Source organism: Crotalus tigris, unplaced genomic scaffold, assembly GCF_016545835.1.
Source record: "Crotalus tigris isolate CLP2741 ecotype Arizona unplaced genomic scaffold, ASM1654583v1 scf7180000024391.5723578, whole genome shotgun sequence".
Taxonomy (NCBI): domain Eukaryota; kingdom Metazoa; phylum Chordata; class Lepidosauria; order Squamata; family Viperidae; genus Crotalus; species Crotalus tigris.
Window position 1 is genome coordinate 1,185,323 of NW_024100561.1, and position 24,499 is coordinate 1,209,821.

Here is a 24,499-nt window from a genome sequence, read left to right on the forward strand (position 1 = left end):
CTGCAGAGGCTTCCTTTGGCTGCCGTGTTTTGCAATAGGTGGTTCAGATAGCGTCAACACCTGACCAGCCTGTTTCCCACCTGTAGGGTCACATGGGCTTTGGTATGTCCCATTCATGGATTCTCCATTCTTTTCCATGCTGGAGAAGGGGCGTTGTCTTACCTGAACGCCTTTTCTCAGCATGAAGAATGGAGAATCCACCCCTCCCTTTTTCTTTGGAATTCACAGTCAGGTCAGTGTCAGTAGACTGGGAGCCAACACGTCATTTGCTTCGCCCTTTTTGAAAGTCCAGCAGGGGCGTGGCAACTTGATTGATTTGGTCTGATTGGGCTAGAGGACTTCCATTCATGGATTCTCCATTCTTCATGCTGAGAAAAGGCATTCAGGTAAGACAATGCCCCATCTCACAGAACTGAATTGACTGGTTAGATATGGGAGTTATGTGGTCTTTCAAGTAACAAGGTACTATGTTATTTAAGATTCTATAGGTAATAAATAACACTTAAAATAATACTTTGAAATTAACTGAAAACTGGTGTAGCTTGTGAAACAGAGGTGTTACATGGGCATACTGAGGCAAGTCTATTATTGCTCATGCCAATACATTTTAAATCAGTCAAAGTTTGCAGATGGTCTTCAAAGGCAGTCCCATGTAGACTGAATTGTAGTAGTCAGATTTTGAGGTGACTGACTGAAGGACCTCCGATCTAGGAAAGGGCACAAGTGGCACACTAGATCAGTGTTTCCCAAACTTGACAATTTTAAGGCATGTGGACTTCAACTCCCAGAATTCCACAGCCAGCGTTGCTGGCTGTGGAATTCTGGGAGTTGAAGTCCTCATGCCTTAAAATTGTCAAGTTTGGGAAACACTGCACTAGATGTATGCAAAGCTGACACCTCATCAATTAGGTGCTGCACCTCCAGGAAGACTCCAGATTGCATACCAGCAGGAAGTATTAACCCATCCAAAAACTCAATGCTAAATATCATTTTCTTTAAAATATAATATTCATTGCATAGGCGATATCTTTAGGTATGCTAGTCATTGCTGCAATAGACATGTTTCTTCTGCATTCTTAATCCAATGTCAAATCTTCCTATTGTGAGTATTTATCGCACAATATTGTATTAATGCATGCTCCCACCATTTGATCTCAAATAATTTCTGCTTCTAAGTTCTATATTCAACGTGATATAGCTGGTTCCATAAATGCAATAATATATGCATATATAGATTAATGTAGTGCTTGTGGTCTATATCCAAATTTAAAACATTTAAATTTAAACTATTCCATCACAACATTTCTATATGGATGAAATAATTATTCAAAGCAGTTTTAGATTGTGAAAAGGTACTCTTTTTCTCTTGATAAGCTTGTAAAATTAAATGGCATATTCTTGGCTTAAAGACAGTAAAATGTAAATATGCATTAATATACTTCAAACACATTCACAACCAATGTGAAAGACTTTTTTTCCTTGCTAATGTGTGTATTTTGAACTTGTTAATATGATTGTCACAGTATGTAATGTGGAAAATAAAAGCCTCTATTTGACTGATTAATCTGAATGATCTAACAAATAAATAATTCATATTGTCCTAATGGTTAAGCAAGAACACCAATGATTTTCCTTATCAGTTGACCTGTGATAATTGGAGGGATGGAGGAAGAGATCTTAATTTTGATCAGGGTGACTCCTTTCAAGAGACCCACATTACAAAAGGCAAGATCCTCCAGTTGGCCACCTGATTGACCTTCTCTTTCCTTCTCATAGTGGGGACTAACAAAATACTCAGCAATGATTTTTTTTCTGGCAAGTCCAAATAAAACTTTATCTCAAGTGCAATAAATTGTAGCATTCTTGTTTGTATAAGAGTCCCATCCAGGAAGTTTAAAAGAATATAACTACTAAGGATATGTTCAGTAGTAAGTAGATCCTCACAGAAAGACACTAAGGAGCAGAAGTTTTCCATACCCTCCTCATGTAAATAGAATTTCCATAGGTGACAACATTGAGCAAAGAAGAAATTTGCAAAATAGAATAGATTGTATCAATGTCTATTAACAAATAAATATTTTGCCCTGTATTTGAATATGAGCATCCACTAAAATAACTAGGTCATCTTCTCTAATCTAAGATTGCACTGATAAGCCTTTTGCTGATTTCAGGTGGAAGTCCCCTAAAAATAATCCCAGCAGCTAATGAGCAATCGGCAAAGGCATTCAGATTCACTCCAGAATAGGGATAAAATGCAGTACAAAAGCAAGCAAACCAATCTTCAGGATGGTCTCTGATGTGTTCTACTGTATGTTTTTAATCTACCTCAATCATTTTGGGCAGGAACTGTGGCAGTATTAGATTCTAAGAGGTGGTTCTGATATTCTCTAAGACAGAGCCTATTTTTGCCTAGGGTGTGATCAGAAAGTAGCATTTTAATGTCACCCAGTTAATTGTGAATGGCAACTGACTGAACTAATTTCTGATAAAACTCACCAGGCTTTCTCTTAATTTAGGAAAAAGTGTGCTCCAATTTATTATATTCTCTTGAATCCAGGAAACAGGAACTGCAGTAGAAAATCCTTCTTGAATATTTGGATATTCAAGGGGACAACAGTAATGAAAGCATACAGTCCTGGAAAGTTTTGTGGAATGAAAAGAAATTGAGCCATTTTGGATCTGGACTGTAGTGCACTTAATAGTCTTGTCTAGGTGGCTTATTCCCAGTAAGTTCCCTGGAGAAGGAAGTAGGGTCCATTTTTAATCCAAAACAACTACTCTGAAAGTTGTCCAAGAAGACTGGCAGGAATATTAAGTATGGTTATCTGCTGGAGATATGTTGGCCTGCAGGAGGAGTTGCAGGAGCTGTCCTGCATCAGGAATAATGAGGCACACTGGTACAGGAAGAGACTGATGTTGCTGAACCTGTCACTAGGGGGATTGCATTATGATGTCTAGGCAAGAATGGCTAGATACCCAAACCTCTAAAGAACCTTTAATTCACTGGATCAAATTTTTGGAAATGTTGTGCCTATTTGTTGTTGGAAATGTGTCCAAAAAATCAGTTGGAAATACAGAGGCTCATTCAACTATGGAGCAAGCACTCCCTGACTCAAAAGAACCCTGGCCATGGCCAGTCCTCAAAGAAAAACTTGGGATGGAACTCGTGGGCCCACAAGCTATTGGGGTTTCCCCCATTGCATATCTAGACGCAACACTTCCCATGAGCAAGATAGAAAGAAAAGTACAGAATGGAATAAATTACAGGTTGCTAGTGGTTGCCAGTTGACACAAAAGAAAATGATAATGGTTCAACAGATAATGGCTGATTCTTGCTACAAAAGAGCTACCATGAGGAGCTGTGAAGGCGCAGTGGCTAGAATGCAGTATTGCAGGCTAACTCTGCTCAGAGCTAGGGGTTCGATCCTGACCGACTGAAGTTGCCTCAATCTTCCATTCCGAGATTGGTAAAATGAGGACCCACATTGTTGGGGATAATAAGGTGACATTGTAAATTACTCAGAGAGTGCTATAAGGCACTGTGGAGAGGTATATAAGTCTAAGTGCTATTGCTTTTACTTCAGTGTTTCCTTCTATCCTACTGCTAATACTAAATTGTGGCATAAGTTTCCTTTTAGAATTTGTTTCAGAAAACAGTCATCACTTGTAGTAGGCATCTTATTTACTTACAATACCAGAATTAGCAGAAGCAAACCTACAAAGGGCAGAAATGTAACCCTGTAGGTAGACTTAGGCAAATTTCAATAATCATATGATTATTGCAGCAGAACTATTGATTGAATTGAGCATCATAATTTGACTGCACAAAGGCTGTGTTCTCTGAATAAAATTACCATTAATGTACTGTATTACTGTCTTCTCCCGTATTACCTCTCAGCCACTTTGTTTTTTAGTGTTGGTTCCATCTCTTCGTGCCATAATCAATATTTTTGGGAATAAATATTTAATGACTAACCGTTTATTTCCTCTGGGAAAGTGGATCTGAGGAGTGGGTAATTTATTTGCCTTACCTAATATCACTTTCTTTCTACTTCATGGTTTTCAATAAATGCCCTTGGAATCCTTATGTTTGTATAGAAAAATCTCTATTTTTTGTAAATTCCACTGTAGAAAAGGCACATTTCAGATTGTATATATAGATTATATATATAACTTATTTGAAACCAATATTTGTTACAAGGAACAGTTAAATAGATTATTTTCAGGAAACATGGGCATTTTAACATAGGGATACTTTAAAATACAGTAGCTGGTAATGCAAGTTAATAGCAGTTAACAAGGGAAAGGTAAACTGGGGGTATCCAGTTAGTGAAGAGTATATCTAATATGTTTCTGAAAAATCAGTTTCAGCTAGTCTCTGACTTAACTCCAGCAATGTGTAGGCTCTGAGCAGGAAGGAGTTTGTTTAGCTTCAGTACACAACCATCAACAGTTAATGTTCCAGCCTTTAAACTTTTTCAGTTGCAACTATGCTGCCACTTTGTGGTTGCTAAGAATCTACTTCAATGGGTCAGTTTCTTCTCCACTGCCTGCTGGTTAACTGTAGAGTGGAAAAATCAATATCCCACACCCGTTTTGTGAGGAGAAAAAAATGACCCAAATGGCCATTAAAAAGTGGGAGACTGACACATCAGAAGTTCCCACCAATGGGTAGCTTCCCATTATTAGCTTCAAATAAGGAACATATTTTCTTTTCTTATTATGTATTTATTTAACTTATTTATTATTTTCATATCTTCTGCTAAAATACTAGCTGAGTTGGTTGGCTTGGCTTGTAAAAGAAGCCTCTTTGCACTGCAGGGATGAAGCACCACTTCTGCATGTAAAGCAGTCACTAGGAATTTGGGTTTGAATTGTGTCTGTTGTTGGTTTTCACTACAGCTCCTTCTAAGCATAGTTTGTTAACAGAACCTCTCTATGTGACTGTTTCGGGTTTCTTGGACCAATTCAGATATTAGTTAGTGTGAATGAAGTTTGGGGCATGCTAAATGAGAGACTGTCTACTCCTTCATAGTTTTTCTGCCAATTCAGAAACTTCTGTCATGTGTCCTATCACTGTGAAAGGTGAAATTGTTGAATATATGGGACAGTGATAACCCCTAAGCATTAGAAAAGGATCTTTCATTATCTTTTCCCTTGTCTTAAACCTAGTCTTCAGAAAGATTTAAAATTATTTCTTTATATACATGATGTTGCTTTGCTTATGATCGGTGTTGTTTCTTTTAATGTAGGTGTTTCATTGCTGCTTTATTATCTTTACTGAATATTTTGGGGGAGTGGAGTTAAATGAGAAGTTGAAGAACAATATATAAATACTTATATACGTATCTAAATAGTGATACAACAATAGATCTGTTGCAGAAATAGAATGTAAGGAATATTGTTATGAAATAGCAATAATAAGTAGTTTGGCTAAAGTGCAAGTTACATTTTAAAATAGAACACAGATTTTGATAGACATTTTCTTTACATATCATGCTATATATGATGTAAAGAATTTTTTTTGTTAAAGCATAGAAGAGCAGGCTGTTGCCATTTAGTATAATCAAAAAATAACTAGCTAGTATAATAGTCACTGCTTGCTGACCACTTTCCCTCAATTATGGTATTATGGGAATCCTTAAATATCAAAGAGAAAAATTATTATTAAATTACATATGATTTTGTTTGTTTGTTTTCCCTAGTGTGACAATGCAAAGGGTCTTAAAGCCTTCTATGATGCAATAAAATATGGACCTACACATCTAATGGTTTTTGGTGGTGTATGTACAACTGTAACATCCATCATTGCTGAATCTTTAATAGGATGGAATTTGATCCAGGTAAGTAACTCTCAATTATATAAATATCTCCCATGCTTTAAAGTATTTAGAACATCAGATATATAATTCTAAAGAGGGTTCCTGGCTTCTATGATCTACTTCAAAATCCACAAAAAAGGTGGATAGAGTCCAATGATATATTTTTGCTGATATGACAAGAGAGGAAATTATTTTTTTCTCCATATTTCCAATAAACTGTCATCCACTAAGAGTGGTATGGAGGGTTTAGAGAATTTCAATCACAGGCTTTGTGTTGATATGAAATGCTGAAAGATGTAAAGATGCATTGTACAGTTGTTTCTGTTTAGATTAACTGGTTTCAAAGTCAGATTCAAAATGGGATTTTGAGGTACAATTAATTAGTTACAGCAATTTATGAACCACATTCTGAAACAATCCACATACACAAGGAAAAAATATTTCTGAATTATTAATTTGACATTAGTATAAAGATGGTTTGGCAGGATTGCTATGGGCATGATCAAAGGTACTATTAATTAACTGCTTAATTAAAAGTTGAGAGTTCCTGAAGCTGAAAGATAACTGCAGTCTGCCATTGAATACATTGCAAGGAATGTTGTTTCGTATTTGCAACAAATAAAGTGCGGCTAGTTGTATTATAATTCTGAAGAATAAAATCTGATTTTAGAATAAAAAGGGCCTAGTTTGATAGCTATTCTTTGGACAAGTCAATGTACAAAGAGACTACTTGTCTCCTTTTGAGCTCTGATTTCAGGAACAGCCAGCTTTATGAACCAAATACCATGGTATTTAACAGATATTGATTTTATTCAGTTTGGATTTTGTGGTAAATGGGGATAAGTTGGAAACTTCTGTATTTGGACTATTTTCAGGTAGAACACAGGGTATCTTTATGAAATTCATTACAAATCAACAGATAATAGCAAAATTTCATTCGGCAATTGTATCCTTTTTGCTATGTGTAAACTTTATATAATTACCTTGTAATCAGCTTTAATATATTACTGTATGCTTTTAACACACAATCTTATCTACAACTGAGCTCTGAATAATCATTTCATTATACCAGTTGAAAACAACTTGATGGCATATAATCAGAAATCAATCAAAAAACTTAAGTAGGTAAATATTACCAAAATAGGATTAGAAAGAGTTTCTAGGCTGGTAGTCATAGCATCTGACAGAACTACTGGCTATGACTTTTACCTGACATTTCATATTTTGTGTACTTTTATTGGCAAGCTCCTACACGAACCAGTAATGAGGTGCAGTAAGTCTCATTCCCAGGACTTCGTTCATTTTAGAAATTGAATCTGAAAATATTTATTCACAGATAAAACATATACTTTCACTACTAGTGAAAATAGTGTATATGAAAGATGGCCACCTTAAATGCTATTTTGTAAGAACACTTTCATAGTAGATCTCTGTTCTAAGTTAGGGTTGATACTGTCAAATAATAGTATACAAACTACTAAAAAATATTTTGTTTGAACAGATTGTATCGGGTTCAAAATGGGTTCACCAGAAGCATTCTAATGCTGTTCTAAGCTTGAAACAAGAGAATCCTGTGTTCTAGAGCAGGGATCCCCAACCTCTGGTCGGTAGACCAGTACCGGTCTGGCATGCCAGCATCCAGTCTGCACAAACAAGCAAAGCGCCATCCGCGGGATGCAGATAGCACACAAAGCCATGCCCACTCCGGTCCATGGAAAAATCTCTCTCCATGGAACTGGTCCCTGGTGCCCAAAAGGTTGGGGATCTCTGTTCTAGAGAGGCAGATATAATCTATTTGAAATTCAAAATAGATATTTTGAACTTAAAATGTGCATCAGAATCATGACTTGCTCAACTCTTGATGTTTAGGAGCTGGCTATCAGAGAGGTGGCTTTTCAAGTATTAAGTTATATAGGGGGAGAGTCCTCTTGAAGATGATCCTGATTGTATAGCCATTTCTCTTACATGTAGGAAGTGGGCTTTTTCCTACCTGCCTTTCAGTGGAATACATTCCAGACTTTGTGTCTGTCCCCACTTTCTCCACTGTCTTTTCAGCCAAATTTTCTGAATTGTTTTATAATAGTTTATATTAATTTTTTAAAATGTTTTTCTTTTGTTTTTGAAAATTTTGACATTTTAAAATATTATTAAATATTAGGATGGAAAGATGAAATGTAAATAAATGTGAGTGATGGCACCCCAGTGAATATGAATAAATGTGTTAGATATAACACATGCAGGCAATATTCTATTCAACTGTTTTCAGGAAATGTATTTATTTTTGACTTCAAACCAGTAGAGTAATAGATAACTTGTTGGGTTTTTAGAAATCATTTTAAACTTAGCTCTTAATCCTTTTAAAATCATTTAATGTTAAATAAGTTCAGTTACATAATTTGCATGCTTTTGTATTGGATGATATGCTGCATAAAATGTAGTAGTATGAATGGGCACAAATCTAATTAATTAATGTTGGTGTAAGGTACAAAGAATTACAACACAATCTTACTAAACATCCCTGCAAAACCTCATTCAGTAAGATGAGAAAATAAATACAGGCAGTAGTGGTCTCTAAAACATTGCTCAACAGGAAGGAAGGAAGGAAGGAAGGAAGGAAGGAAGGAAGGAAGGAAGGAAGGAAGGAAGGATAGTTCTATTTGTGCAGCTTGATCTCTGGCTATGGGTCTTTGAGAAATGAAAGCTTCTGAGTTGCTTTGGCAGGGATTTTGACACTGTTAAATAGGTTGCCTTATGGCTATGTAGTATTGTAACTGCATTGTAATCCCAGTGGGAATTTCCCCCTGCCCTGAGCTGGAATAGTTTCTGATATGATTGATGTACAAATATATGGAAGACAGCTGGGAAGATTTTACAAAGATTTTACAAAGTGCATGCATTCTGTCTCATTGTGACCTGGACTATAAATGAAGATGCTACAAAATGTGGTTGAAGTTTGACAAGGTAATAACACTATTTCTTTGCCATCCTGTTTTAAAACTTAAAGATATAGGACCGCTGCTATCTGTTAAAACAGCTGCTACTTAATGCCAAAATGTGTCTGCTTCCTATACTCTAGTAATTCATTAAATACTGGAAATAGCATTGACATATGGTAATATGTGTCATAAGGGATAAATTATTCTGTTAAAAATAAATGTCTGTATCACTCCTGATCAATCATAGCTTGAGCCAATAATTATTTTGCTGAACTATTTAAAAAGATGATACACTTTTCCAGCTGTTTACCTAGGAAGTACAAAAGATTGTTTTTTAAAAAAATGTATTTGCTAATCTTTAAAGCAAGGATGCAATTACCACTTGCAATTATGTAGATGAAGGTAACGGTTCTAATTGGAACATTTCTCAGTATTGTGAGGATAAATATTCACCACTAAATAAATGCTTCAGGTGTTTATGGCAGGCATATTTAATTTAGTACTGAGAAGCATGAGGTAACAATGAAATAATTGTTTAATTTGTTATGTATTTGTATATGCTAAATGTACTTTTTGATATATTTGGTCCAATAGATGGTATTGGCTGACTCCTTCCCCTTTCCATGGGTTCTCTGGTTGCAAGAATCTAGACATTCATGTAGTGCAGATAGATAAATGTGAATAAAATGGCAGAAGGAATTGATTGCGGTCACATAGTACCATTTATGACTGTCTTATTTTTGTTAAACAGCTAACATGACTTATCCCTCCAGTTACAGAAAATATGTTGTCAGGACCAACATGTATCAAGTTGAAAAGAAGATACGAATAAAAGAGTAATCATAGGTAGTTACTGCAGTCTTGATGGCCAAACCATTGAACAGATCTAATTTAGAATTGAATATAGGAATTGGGCAATATTATAGCATTCTTTTTGTCTTGTTTCTAAGAGGATATAGTGTTATTTCCCTGAATTACTTTTAGTGTCCTCTGATCATGTTATTTCATGTACAATAGGAGTAATTCCATCTAGATACTTAAGGATTAGTACCTAATTGGAATACATAGTAAATGTATTGGAACAAAATGTACTGTTACAGAAAGCTGTTATTAGGCACCTTTGAAATCTTGACTCATGCTTGGTTTTAAGTGAAACAGGGTTTTATTTCCGTCATTTAGGTGGTCAAAATCATTTGATATTGAGTGAAAAATTAATATTTGATCCCTGCTCCCTGGAGGAAGTGACCAATTGGAATAAAACAAATTTTAAAATGGGAGGTAAATATTGTTATTGGAAAACATAGGTGGTAAATAGGATAGTTTCCTTAATTACAGATAATTAATTATACTTTAAAAATTTTTGAAAGACAACAAAAAGAGTATTATTTGCCAAAACAACTGAAAAGTAATACATTCAACATACATTGTGCTGTTTATTTAGATCAAAATCATTGGCTATTTGGAATCTTTTTTTTTTTGAAAAAAATTTTATTTTTCATTTTTCAATACATTTAATACTTTCAATACATTATAAAAATACCTTTGAAATAAATTCATACATGTAACCTTAGGTGTCGCTCATCCATCTCCCCCCCCCGACTGCATCCGCCCTCTCTACCTTCCTTCCTTCCTTCCCTCCTTCCTCTCTCCTCTCTTCACCTCTCTTCCCTCATCCCTTCCTCCCATCCTACTTCCTTCCATCCCTTCCTCCTCCCCTCTCATCCTTCTTCGGATACAGTTTAGGGGAAATACCCGAGCGGCACCTCTCTCTAAATTACTCTACCTATTTTATACATTAATATTTCTGTTTATCTAACCTACTTAATCCCACCCATCCCCCCTACCCCCCCACTTCCCAGAGCAGAATACAGGGTTATTGTAAACAAAACAAACACAATCTATAACTTTTAAAACAAAAAAATTATACAATAAACAAATTCATACTTAACCCTTAACTCCCTCTAAACTTTAACATCATAATAATGTAAACGAATCTATTATAAATCATTTATTATAAAATTCTATAAATAATAATTATTATTTCAAGAAAAAAATTAATCATAAAATAAATGGAACTTTAAAATTCCATATTTATTCTGAATATAATCTATCCATCTTCTCCATACCATAATATATTTTTCTTGTGTATGGTCCTTTAAATAAGCAGAAATCTTTGCCATTTCTGCTAAATTGGAAACGTTAAATATCCATTCTTCTAAAGTAGGCAACGAATTCTTCTTCCAGTATAAACCTACAAGTAACCTTGCTGCGGTTATTAAATTCAACATTAAAATAGTTTCATTAACATCTAAATCCATAAAAATACCCAATAAAAATAATTGAGGAGTAAACTTTATCTTCTTTTTAAAAATCTTTTGAATGTTCCACCAAATCATTATCCAAAAAGCTTTAACATTCTTACAGGTCCACCAAACATGAAAATAAGTTGCATCAGTACTACCACACCTCCAACATTTGGGCTGTAAGTTAGGATACATACAAGACAGTTTTTTAGGATCCAAATGCCACCTATAAAACATTTTGTAAAAATTTTCCCTCAAATTTTGGGCCTGTGTAAATTTAACATTTCTAATCCAAATAGTCTCCCATAAATCCAATAAAATCGGTTCCTGGATATTCTGGGCCCATTTAATCATACAATCTTTTACTAACTCTGTTTCCGAGTCCAGTTTTATTAACTCGTCGTAAATTCTTTTAATATGAGCATGGTTCTGATCTTTAATCTGAATTACCAAATTTTCATCTCCTAATGTTATTCCAACTTTCTTATCTACAGTCCACCTATCCACAATTTGTATATATTGAAACCATGACTGTAAGATATTTTCTTGTCTTAGTACATCTAAAGATTTTAACTGCCAATCAGTACCTGACCAAATTAATAATTCCTTATATGAAATTTTATCAAAATTCATCCCCTTAGAAACTCCCTCAATTACATGTCCAGGAATCCCCCAAATAGGTATTTTATAATTTAACCTATAATAATACTTCTTCCAAACTCGAAAAAAAAATTTCTTAAAATATGTGATTTAAAAGCCCGATCTACTTTCTTATTAAAAATCAAATATGCATGCCAACCATACAATAAATCCCACCCTTCAAGAGAAAGGACATTTTTATTTGTTAAATTAAGTCAATCGCTTATCAGAGTTAAGGTGGCTGCATCATAATATAATTTCAAATTAGGTGCTTTAAGCCCACCTCTTTCTCGGGCAAAATCTTAAACTTTACCCTTGGTTTTTTCCCAGCCCAAATAAATTTATTGATACCCTTTTGCCACTCATCCAGGTTTGCATCTTTTTTTAAAATGGGTAACATTTGAAACAAAAAAAGAAACTTTGGTAGAACATTCATTTTTACCGCTGATATTCTTCCCAACAACGACAATTGCAACTTTTTCCAGTCATTTAAATCCTTTTGTACTTTCGCCCGTAATAATTCATAATTATTCTTATATAATTTTCCATTAGAAGCTCTTATATATACTCCCAAATATTTAACCTTTTTCACCATCTGAAAACCTGTAAGTTTAACTAAAATTTCATTTTCCTTATTAGACATTTTTAGATAGCATTTTAGTTTTATTATTATTTATTTTAAAACCAGAAACTTTCTCATACTGAGATATGAGTTCCAACAAATGACCAGCTACTTGAATCGGTTGTACTAAAGTTAAAACCAAATCATCTGCAAAAGCTCTCAATTTATACTCATTCCTGTTTACTTTTATTCCCTTAATTACCATTGACTCTCGAATCTGAATTAACAAAATCTCCATTGTTAAAACAAATAATAATGGGGATAATGGACATCCTTGTCTTGTTCCCTTTTCAATATTAAAAGTCTCTGTCAATCCCCCATTGATAATAATTTGAGCAGACTGTTGCTGATATATAGCCTTGATAGCATGTAAAAACTTATCTCCAAAATTCATTTTCTCTATCAATGAAAATAAAAATTTCCAATCTAGTTGGTCAAAAGCTTTCTCAGCGTCTAAAAATATAAAGGCCACAGGAATCTGATTATTCTTATCAAAATACTCTATTGAATTAAGAATTTGTCTTACATTATATTTCATATATCTTCCTGTTATAAATCCTGATTGGTCACAATGAATCAAATCCTTCATTACCTGCATTAATCTATTTGCCAAAATTTTTGAAAAAACCTTATAATCTACATTTAAAAGAGATATAGGTCTATAATTCTTAGGCTCAGTAAGATCTTGATCCTCCTTCGGGATCAATGATATAAACGCCCTTCTCCAAGAAGGGGGAATTTGAGCTCCCAACAAAATACTATTAAAAAGCTCCTTTAATGGCTCCATCATCTCCTCACATAAAATTTTATAATACATTGTCGTCAATCCATCTGTTCCTGGAGACTTTCCCACCTTTAACTGCTTGATAGCTAAACTAATTTCCTCTGAGGTAATTGAACAATTCATCACATTTTGTTGTTCATTAGAAAGTTTAGGAAAATGCACTGATTGTAAATACTTTTCTACTTTTGCAACATGTATATTATCACTAGCATATAATTTTGTATAAAAATCTAAAAAACTCTTTTTAATCAAATTATATTGAAAAACTTCAGTGCCTTTATATTTTACTTTCTCTATAATTCTTGCTTTCTGTTTCTTGCGTAATTGATAAGCTAACCACCTCCCAGGCTTATTTGCATTACAAAAAGTATTATGTTTCATATAACGCAAATTTGTCACAACCTGGTCTGCCATCAACATATTAAATTGTGCCCTAAGTATATTTATAGCAGCCTTTAACCTATTATCCATTGGATTCAAAACAAATGCCTCTTCTTTTAATTTAATCTCTTCTTCTAATTCTTTACATTTTTGTATCGATTTACCCCTAAAAGCATTATTCATATGAATCAAAATTCCCCTCATGTAAGCTTTACTGGCATCCCACACCATAGGCATAGAAGTTCCCTTGTTCATATTTAAAACAAAAAGATCCTTCAAATGTTCTTTACATTTTTGTACAAACTCCTCCCGAGTAAACAAATTCTCATTCAGTCTCCAGGATCTTCTATTCCCATCTTCCACAAATAGCTCCAACCACACAGGGCTATGATCCGACAATGTCCTAGGAAAAATCTTGACTTTCTTAACCCTGGAAAAAAGATCATTGGTAATTAAAATAAAGTCAATCCTTGAAAATGATTGATGTCTATCCGAGTAGAAAGTATAATCTCTGTCATTTATATTCCTTTCACACCAAACATCAATGAGTTCCAGCTCATCTTTCATATCAAAAAAAGCTTTAGGTAATTTAGATTGAGTAAAAGTTTTAAAAGTACCCTTTTTGTCCTTTCTTGAGTCCAAACCTCCATTCCAATCTCCCATCATAATTACAGATTTATAATCCAACTGAGTTATTTTTCCATGCAAAAACTTATAAAATTGCTTCTATTGTTGATTAGGGACCTATAGTCCAATGATAAGAAATCTCTTGCCTCGTAATAGTAAATCTATAAAGACATATCTTCCGGCTATTTGGAATCTTGATGCTTTTGAACATATTAGATAAAGTTGGGGTTTTTTAGAGATTAAAGTAACATATCAGTTTTTCAATAAATATGAAAAATACATAAAAACACTTGGAAAAAAGAGTATCTGTATATTCCGGCGTATAGGGCGACCCGGCGAATGAGATGACCTCCTAGTTTGACGCCGAGTCGCAAGACGATCGACGCCGAGTCACATGCCTAGAAAGTCGTCTTATACACCGGAAACTACATTATTTCCGGCATATAAAATGATCGACACCGAGTCGCATGCCTAGAAAGTCGTCTTATACACCGGAAACTACATTATTTCCGGCATATAAAATGATCGACGCCGAGTCGCATGCCTAGAAAGTCATACGCCTTATTTCCGGCGTATAAGACGACCCCCGAGTTCGGAGGCTGTTTCGACGCTCTCAAAAGTCATCTTATACGCCGGAATATACGGTAGGCATTTCCTATATGATACAAAATCAATGCTCTCAGGTTTTAAAACTTTATTAAAACCTTTTTGAGATCTTTTAATGATGCTAAAAGCTCCAAAAATAGTACTTTGAATGATTTGAACTGTTGTCAAGACGTTCTTTGGATTCCTGGAAGGACACTTGGTACTGGAAACAAAACATTAGCTTAACGAAATATGCCAGTTCGTAGCTTCTGAATTGCCTGTTCTTAAAAAAGACTGGATAGTATGATTCAATGTGGTGAGTATTCACTTTGTTGTTTAAAAATTAAGTTACAGCATTTTCTATATAGGTATAATTATTATTGAATTTTCCTCAAGTTATGATTTAGTTTTGATTGTTTTATCTTTTTTTTTAAAAAAAATCCTGTTTTGTTCTATTTCAACTCTCCTGCTTTGTAGTTTCAATTTGAGTACTTTATTACAGATCACAAATTCAATATGCATATCAAAGCAATTAGATTAAGTAAAATAATGCAGAGAAATAAAAGGAAATAAAAGGGAGAAAGGAAGAAAAGTACTATACAATGAAAAAGGGGAAAAGAATAATGTTCTAGTGGTTTTTTATAATATTCTACACTGTACAGCCCAAAATGAATTTGCCATTAATAATAATCAGGTTCTACAAGCTTCTAATGCAATCTCTGCACATTTTTTGTTATTTTAGTCTCCTTAGCTGCATAAATGAATTTTAAAATAAAATTCATCTGAATGTCCAGGGAATGGTCTAAAGAAAAGTGTTAAAAGCTCCCTGTGCATCTGTCTAAATATTGGTAAGAATCAAAATTATTACTTGTTTTTCTAATCAAGACATTACAAGCTTCCTTCTTGAAGACAACTACAAAGACTGCCAAGTTTCTAGCAATAGTTATGGCTTGAAGAAGTTTATACCCTCTTTCTATTATAAATCATCTTGCATTTGGGTTGTTTCCTAAATTTTAATATATGTGTGTGTGTGTGTGTGTGTGTGTGTGTGTATTTCTAAAATTTGGATTGCTAGCAAAGAATTAAGGGAGAACTGGAATAGCTATTTCGAACTCTTTAGCTCTTTTCAACCAGACATACCCTTCTGAGATTCGAACCTGGGCTGTCTGCATGTTAGGCAGCTGTATTAACCTCTAGGCCACAGGCTCTGTCTTACTTTTGCCAGCTTTCTCTCTCCCATATTTGGGCAACAGGGTGTAACATACAGCATTCTAGATAGATAGATAGATAGATAGATAGATAGATAGATAGATAGATAGATAGATAGATAGATAGATATGTATACATATACATATTTCTTTTTCTGACAAAGAATTAAAGAATTAAATTGGGAGACTAAGATGGCCATTTCGAGCTCATTCTGCTCTCTTCAGTTAGCCACACTCTTTATGGGCTTCGAACCTGGGCAGTTTACATACTAGGCAGTGATTTAACCACCAAGCTACAGGCTCTCCTCCCTCTTAGTATAGCAGTTAAAAATGTCAAGGTGTAATCAATTAGACATCTGTCTGAAAAAACTTCCTGCACACACACGTGTGTGTGTGTGTGTGTGTGTGTGTGTGTGTGTGTGTGTGTGGAATAAAAACAAAAACGCGACTCTTGGGAGTATTCATATTATCAAAATAATGATCACCAAGAGAATATCTATCCAAAAGTAGAATTTAATCCACCAAGCTTTCGTCAAATACATTTGACATCGTCAGGGTTAAAAGGCAAACGCCGGGGGAAGTCTTATATACAGTTGTTTAATGCCTGTTTCCGGCTCCTGGAGCGTGTCATCAGCCCCAGCTGATCGAATTGAGTCCCAAGCACACCCCCACATCAGCACCTATCCTCTTTCCATTGCTAATTTGCATTCTGTCATACGTTACTCCGTTAGCTGTTTCAGGGTTGGTCAGGTTGGGGATCAGGATCTTTTCTCCTCCCCTGCTCATAATTCCCCCACCATCCCACACACGACTTCCCTTAGGGAGCGGGGGTGGGCAATTATTTAAATCGCTTCCAATATCCCTGCAAACCCCAAGTATATATATATACTTGTGTTTCTCTATTTTAAATTTAGTATTTGTGTTTTATTGGTCTAGGACTGCAAATGAAATTAAATCCATCTCTTATGTTGAGTGCAGAATGTCAAAACACAACAGCATAAAGGCTGTTACAACAAAATTCTGTCTTTATCTCAGTTATAAGGACCTTATTTTCCAACCAGTCCAGTAGTATATTGTTTACTATTTGTACTATGGAGACATATTGGGTAATAATATTAAGATAAAACTTAAAAATAATAAACACATTGGTAATACACATCTTATTTTAGTAGCATTTCTGCAAGAGTGAAAGGATTAGCTTTTTGTATTTCTTCAACTGCGCAATTAGCTTTAAAGTAAGAGACCTGTATTGATTTGCAGATTAATCAGGAAAAGGGGAATTAAGAACTATAAATGTGCCTTTAACAAAGAATTTAAGATGAGATCAAGATTGAACTTTTTGGCCATAATTCCAAACAATATGCTTTTCTGTTTTTCTTCATTTGGAACTGGGACGTTAGTCAAGATGGAGGGAATAATGAACAGTTTCAAAAATCAGTCAATTTTGGCATAAAACCTTTAGGCCTCTGCTAAAATGCTGAAAATGAAGAGGAATTTCACCTTTCAATATGATATAAAGCATACCTCCAAGTCAGCCATAAAAATGGCTTCACCAGAATAAGATTAAAGTTTGGGAATGGCCCAGCCAGAGCCCAGACCTGAATACAACTGAAAATTTTTAGGGTGACCTGAAGAGTGTTATAAATAGGACATGCCCTTGCTGTGTGACAGATTTTGAGTGCTTTTGCAAGGAAGTGGCCAAAGAATCCCAAGGTGTGCTATGCTGATAGCATTCAGTCTTCTGGGGTGCTTCAACAAAGAGTTTAAGAGAGTGCATCTTTATATAACCACATTATTGTAAGTTTTTTTATTGTTATTTTTCCCCTAAAAGATTTCAGTTTATTTTTTAGTTGAATCGTACAGCTTAAATGTCAAACATGGAAATAATTTTGTCTGCTTTTTTTACACCTGAAAAACCTGGCATTATAACAGGGGTGTGTAGATTTTCTATATCCACTGTATATTTGGGAATGTGGGAAAAGTGTGATTCTTTGGAGCTGCTGAAGAAAACATAAAATAAGAAGTGCATAAGAATTTCAGGTTGTAATTTAAAAGAAAAGTATTTTTAGAACATACGGTTTTCAGAGAAATGGAATGGAATGAAATGAGTGATTATATAGCTCTTAATCTTTTCATATGGCGAGGAAAACCTAAATCAAGTAAAATGTGATAAACTGCATATTAACAGTTAAACATAGTGCACAGTGCAGCTTTTGAGGTGCATCTATCTGAATAATTTGGATTGTCAAACTAAGGCCCTGACCATCTCACACTGATTAAGCTTGTATTCCATCTTTGCATGGAGAAGTCGTATCTACAAAGCAAATCCTTATTCAGAGCAAAGAGAGCACTATAATAGCTTAATAAATCTCACCAAGCTGCCTTACTTCTGTCTTACTAATAACAGTATACCTTCTGTGATCCCCTGTTGAACAGGGTTTATCTTCATTGCTTTCAAATAAGGAGTTACTAAGAATGTGATGTGCAGGTTTTCTAAACTACTGTGAACTAAAACAATGTACTTTAGAAGGCAATGGCAGTATTATGAAAGATAAGAATATAAAAATCACTACTTTTTCTTTTTATAGTTATACCTTCAGGCATACATTGATAGAAGGTTAAGGTAGAGTGGCTGCATGTCTGCTGTTGGCTGCAAAATATAGGGACATACTTATAGGCAAATTATGCAAGCTATCAATTTGAATATCTCATAAACATGAAAAGAAAAGCTGGTGTTATTGAGCCAGTTTTACTTTTGACAAAGTGTAAATGTACTTGATAATTTCATTAATAGGTCCCAAAAGAATATTTAAAAATAAGTGGAGTGAGTTGATAAAAATGTATAAAATGATAGAATCGCTGATTTGGGAAATTTCTTTACCTGTGAGAATTTAGATCGGCTTTTATAGCATTGGATCTCAGAGTGAGGATTGGTTTCCTTTTTACTGCTGTGTGAATGTATTCATTTTTAATTGTTATACTTGTTGTTTTAATTTTGTACGCTGCCCTGAGTCCCTAGGGATTGGGCGGCATATAAATTTTACTAATAAATAAACAAATAAATAAATGTGACCTGTTTTAAAAAGACAACTTTAACCAAATGTTTCCATGCATTTCAATTAATCTTGTTAAAAATAATAGACTGGATATATAAACAGAATCAGAATCCTAATAATAAAAATATTCTGGCTTAAAATAATTTTTATTCATGTCAATAAATATTATTATCATTGTTATATATTTTAATATGTATGTATGTATATGTATATGTATATGTATATGTATATGTATATGTATATGTATATATAAGTCCTTGCTTACCAGCTGCCTCATTCAGCAACCATTTAAAGATCTGACAGTGCTGCAAAAAATTACTTTACAACCAGTGCCTGCATTTATGATCTTAACAGCATCCCTGTAGAATAGCTGGCAGAGCCTGGGGTGGAGTTAAGAGAGGACTCAGCCTAGAATTGTTATGTATCCACAAACGCTCCAAGTCTAGCCCCACCTTTGAATTTCATTAACTCTTATCTAGTGCCAATTTAGTCTATCTGTGAATTGGCCAGAATAATGTCAGGTGTGAAGAATTAGGATCGCACATCAGTTTCAGTCCAGAAGTTTTATTGTTCAAGCGTATACACAAGAATTTGGTCAACTAACCATCAGTACTACATTGGTGCTAGATAATAGTTAACAGAATTGAAGGGGGGACTGTACTTGGAGGGTTTGTGAACATGTAATAGTTCTAGGCTGAGTCCTTTTATGACTCTGCCCCCAAGCTCTGTCCATTCTTTTCCCTCAGTCATGTGATCACCTTTACAGCCAATCTGCATTTTCCTGTGCCTGACCTGTTGTTTTTCTCCCCCCCCCCCTGCAGAGTAGAAGGATTGGAGAGGAAGGGATTACAAGAAAATAAGCAAGGACACAATAGGTAATACATGTAGAAAGCAATACACTGGTGCTGGCTGCTGAAAGGGTGCTACAAAAGCAGCCTGGTATATTTCACATTGTGTGCCTGCATACTCTCTTGTAATCCCTTCCTCTCTAATCTCTCTGTTTTGTAGGGAAGATGGAGAAAAAGTAGACAATGACTATAGGCAACCTCTCCTGCCTGACCTCTTTCCATCTCCCCTGCAGAGTGGAAAGCTTTGAGTGGAAAGAATTACAAAGAGAGTAAGTAGGCATACAATAGAAAATACACTGAGCTGTTTTCATAGCATGTTTGTGGCTACTGGTGCCAGCACAGTGTTTTTGATGTACATTCCCAATTGCAGAATGGGACAGCTTGCCACAGTCGACTTACTGTGGTCGTTTCACTGTGGCCAACTCACTGCGGGACAACTCACCATGGGACAATTCAATGGGGAATAACTCAAGAGAGGGACAAGTAGAATTACAGCTCATCCCATCCTCAAGGTCTTCTGATTTGAGACGGTCCAAATCTAAAGCAAAGCCTACTGCAATTCACTTGTCCCTCTCTTGAATTATCCTGCATTGAATTGTTCCATGCCGAGTTGTTGTGTGTTGAGTCAGTTATATGACATGTTGTCATAGACCTTCCCAATTGTCGCCTGCTTGCTGTCTAGTAATCCCTTCTCTGTTGAATATAAATACAAACATTTTTCTTCTTGCTAGTTATCCTGCTGGTGAATGGTTAGAGGGCAAACAAAAACTCAGTATGTGAAATTAATTAGTTTTGTCAATTTCAAGCTGGAAAGACCATTAGAGTCACATGATTTCCCATTTAATAACAGAATTGCATCCCAACTGTGGTCCCTAAAGAAGGACTGCTTGTTTACACTTTTCTAAACCTAGTTGATAATTTATCCAACAGTGAACAATTTACCCAAATTCAATATTAAAATATCATTTACCATTTTTAATACAGGACTAAAATATGGTTCTGATTGCAAATAAAGTAGCAGAAGAATAGGAAATTAATTATGTCTCTTACCATTACTGTAACATATACTAATCAGTAAGTTGTTGGCAACAAGTTAGATTTAGTTACTGGCAATCTTATATGTAGTCTGAGATTATGGTTTTAGAAACATGGGAAGAAGAGATTGGTGTGTTTTTACTATAGTTTAGAAGTTCCTGAGAGGCATCAGGTTACTCAGTATGAGAACAGAATTAGATTGAGCTTTGATCTTATTTAGCACGGCTCTTTATTTATTTGTTGAGTAATAAACTACCACTTCTGTAACTGCTGTAAGATGTGACTTTCTTTCAATGAATGTAATGTCTTCTGGTACAACTTGAGTATTAGCAACTATATCACTTTATCAATAGAGCCATTTTCTCTTGATAATAAGAAATTTCTTGCATAGTGATCAGCAATCCTAGGTGCTTAAGCTGTATTTAGCCACCTGATAAGCACTAAACCACTTAGCAGCTCAAATAGAAGCAAAAATGGTCTGGATAGGAAGGCCATCAATATAATAAAGGTTACTAAGGGAATATTTGTATGTCTTGCCACTTACAAGTCCAAGTTTTAAAAGAGGACATACCAACAAATTTGGGCAAATTCATTCATTCTTGTATTACCTCTTTTTTAAATTGTTTCTTCTCGAAAACCTTATGTACATCTTTCACTCTTTATATGCACACACTAATAAATGGCTGCTAGAGCCTGGTGTGCTATTGTTCTTCACCTCTATTGTAATAGAAAAAAATGAATGAGAGGTAAAAGAGAGAGGGAGGTAGTCAAAAGCATAGACAGGAGATTGCAAAGTGAGAACTACTGAAAAACCCAGGGAGATATTGGGAAAGAAAAAGTAGCTAGTGCTATCCTTTTCAAGTTAAAATCTACCCCATTCCTTTGAGACTGATAATTATGTGAGAGGCAGGACATATTATTGATAAAAACAGAGCCACCTTTTTCTCTCTGTCTCTCCTTTATATATTTTTATTTCAAAAGAGAGAGTTGCTTTCTGACTATCAATCTTCAACCAAATGACAATAAAATTCTTTTCTCTCTTGCAGAAAAACTGAGATTATCAAAATTCTAATCTTGCTTTAAATGTGATCCTCAGAGCAAAACCTGAAACTTGGAAGCATCTTTGTTTTTCATTTTAGTATGCATGTTAGACTACTGTAATAGCCCAAGCAAATCTTATAGCTTTGGCATCATTACTATGCAGGGGATCACTCAAGGTGTTTGCTGAGGGTAAATAGCAGTGGTTGTGTAGTGCTGAAATTTAAAATAGGAAGCCTTTTATTATGCCTTTTTTTTTTCATTTCTTTCCCCAGCCCCTTCTTTCAAGTAAATTTGAGGTACTGTATGATGGTTTATTATGAAACTGATAGACATATGTTAAATGAGGCACAAAACAACACAGAATTTAGTACTGGTATAAAATAGTTAGCCAAGGTTTTTACAGGTATATCAACCACTATTGCGAAGTGTAAATTATCCAGATGGTCAATTGGAAAGAAAAGTAGATGTCCAAACTGTCTTACAAGTAAGATAAAGTGTCAATATAGTCATAATCTCTAGTGATTAGATGGGAAAGAGTATGTGTGCCTACAGCAGATTTAAATGGCCAGTAGTAGTTGGGTGGATCACTACACCTTGACTGCATCGTCTCCGGGCATTTCACCAAGACACCATAGATTTTCTCTATACCAACTTTTGAATTACTGTAGGAGGAATAAGTTTCATGTCTACAGTCCTAAATACTTTTCTTGACTATAAGCCTGATTAAAAATAGTGGGGTTCACAAGATAGAAAAATGTGGGTTAGACAACATCTGTAGCTGGCTGACCGGTCGTGCTTAGCATATAGTCCTCAACGGAACTGCTTCTACACGAAGTGAATAGTGGGGTGCCCCAGGGCTCTGTTCTGGGCCCAGTGCTCTTCAACATCTTCATCAATGATTTGGATGAGGGAATAGATGGGGAACTCATCAAATTTGCAGATGACACCAGGCTGGCAGGAATAGCCAACACTCCAGAAGACAGGCTTAAGATACAGAAGGATCTTGACAGACTTGAACATTGGGCACTATCTAACAAAATAAAATTCAATGGTGAAAAAAGTAAGGTTCTACATTTAGGCAAGAAAAACCAAATGCATAGGTATAGTATAGATGGTACCTTGCTCAATAGTAGTAACTGTGAGAGGGATCTTGGAGTCCTAGTGGACAATCACTTAAATATGAGCCAGCAGTGTGCTGCAGCTGCCAAAAAAGCCAACACAGCGCTAGGCTGCATTAATAGAGGGATAAAATCAAGATCATGTGAAGTGTTAATACCACTTTACAATGCCTTGGAATACTGCATACAGTTTTGGTCACCACGATGTAAAAAAAATGTTGAGACTCTAGAAAGAGTACAGAAAAGAGCAACAAAGGTGATTAGGAGACTGGAGGCTAAAACTTACAAGGAACAGTTTCTGGAATTGGGTATGTCTAGTTTAATGAAGAGAAGGATGAGGGGTGACATGATAGCAGTGTTCCAATATCTCAGGGTTTGCCACAAAGAAGAGGGAGTCGAGCTATTCTCCAAAGCTCCTGAAAGCAGGACAAGAAGCAATGGATGGAAACTAACCAAAGAGAGAAGCAACCTAGAACTAAGGAGAAACTTCCTGATAGTTAGAATAATTAATCAGTGGAACAACCTGCTTCCAGAAGCTGTGAATGCTCCAACACTGGAAGTTTTTAAGAAGAGACTGGACAGCCATTTGTCTGAAATGGTATAGGGTTTCCTGCTTGAGCAGGGAGTTGGACTAGATGACCTCCAAGGTCCCTTCCAATATCATCATCATCATCATCATCATCATTATTATGTAGGAATGCAATGTAAGACTTAAAAAAAATACAATGGAACTTGGTTCTATGTGATGATATATAATTGAATTATGGTTCACCTTCTCTCACTTTTGATACAATTTCTTTCCAAATGAATGAATAGGCAGATTTTATATAGTACAATTTCTGCTTCTGCTGTGACTTCATAATGTTGATTTATATAAATGTATATATTTTGTAAGGAGATGCAGTCTAAAGGGAAAGCTTATGGTGAATATGTCATAGTAAATATTTCTTCATGTCCAAAGTTAAGACTTGAATACCATTGAAAGCTCCTGTGATAGCTGCTTTCTTGCTGTCCATAAATGCTATTTCCACACTCAGTGCTGAAATAATCTGTTTTACCCTCTGTTAGGGAATCCATACATGAATTATTGATGTTTCCCAGCTTCATTTAGAAAAACTAGAATAATCATTACCACAATGGACCTTTTAGGGATTAAAACATTGTTGTTTGTTGTGCCAAGCCCTAGATTCTTTTACTCTCCTCTCATGCAATTTCAGCATTTTTATTTAATTGGAATTGGCTGGCAATGTGGAGTGTTGAAGAAGAAAAGCAAGGATGTTCCTTCTTTAACTTAAGAATCTGTATGGAGATTCTCAGTCATCCAGGTCATGGTTGTCTCAAAAGTGCTTTTTCAAGAGGCAACTGGACTGTCTTGTTTTTTCTTTGAAGATGTTTCACTTCGCATCCAAGAAGCTTCTTCAGCTCTGAATGGATGGTTCTTCCATTCCATTCTTCCATTCCCCATCATCCAGTCAGAGCTGAAGAAGCATCTTG

The 24,499-nt window shown here is 35.2% G+C and overlaps 1 protein-coding gene across 1 annotated transcript in view; it reads left to right on the forward strand.

The window, feature by feature from the left end:
* GABBR2 (gamma-aminobutyric acid type B receptor subunit 2) overlaps window positions 1–24,499 on the forward strand; it is a 342,316-nt gene that overhangs the window by 32,994 nt on the left and 284,823 nt on the right. Inside the window, exon 2 of the mRNA XM_039329325.1 lies at window positions 5,706–5,843. Coding sequence (XP_039185259.1) covers window positions 5,706–5,843 — 138 coding nt within the window. The remainder of the gene's footprint in view (window positions 1–5,705; window positions 5,844–24,499) is intronic.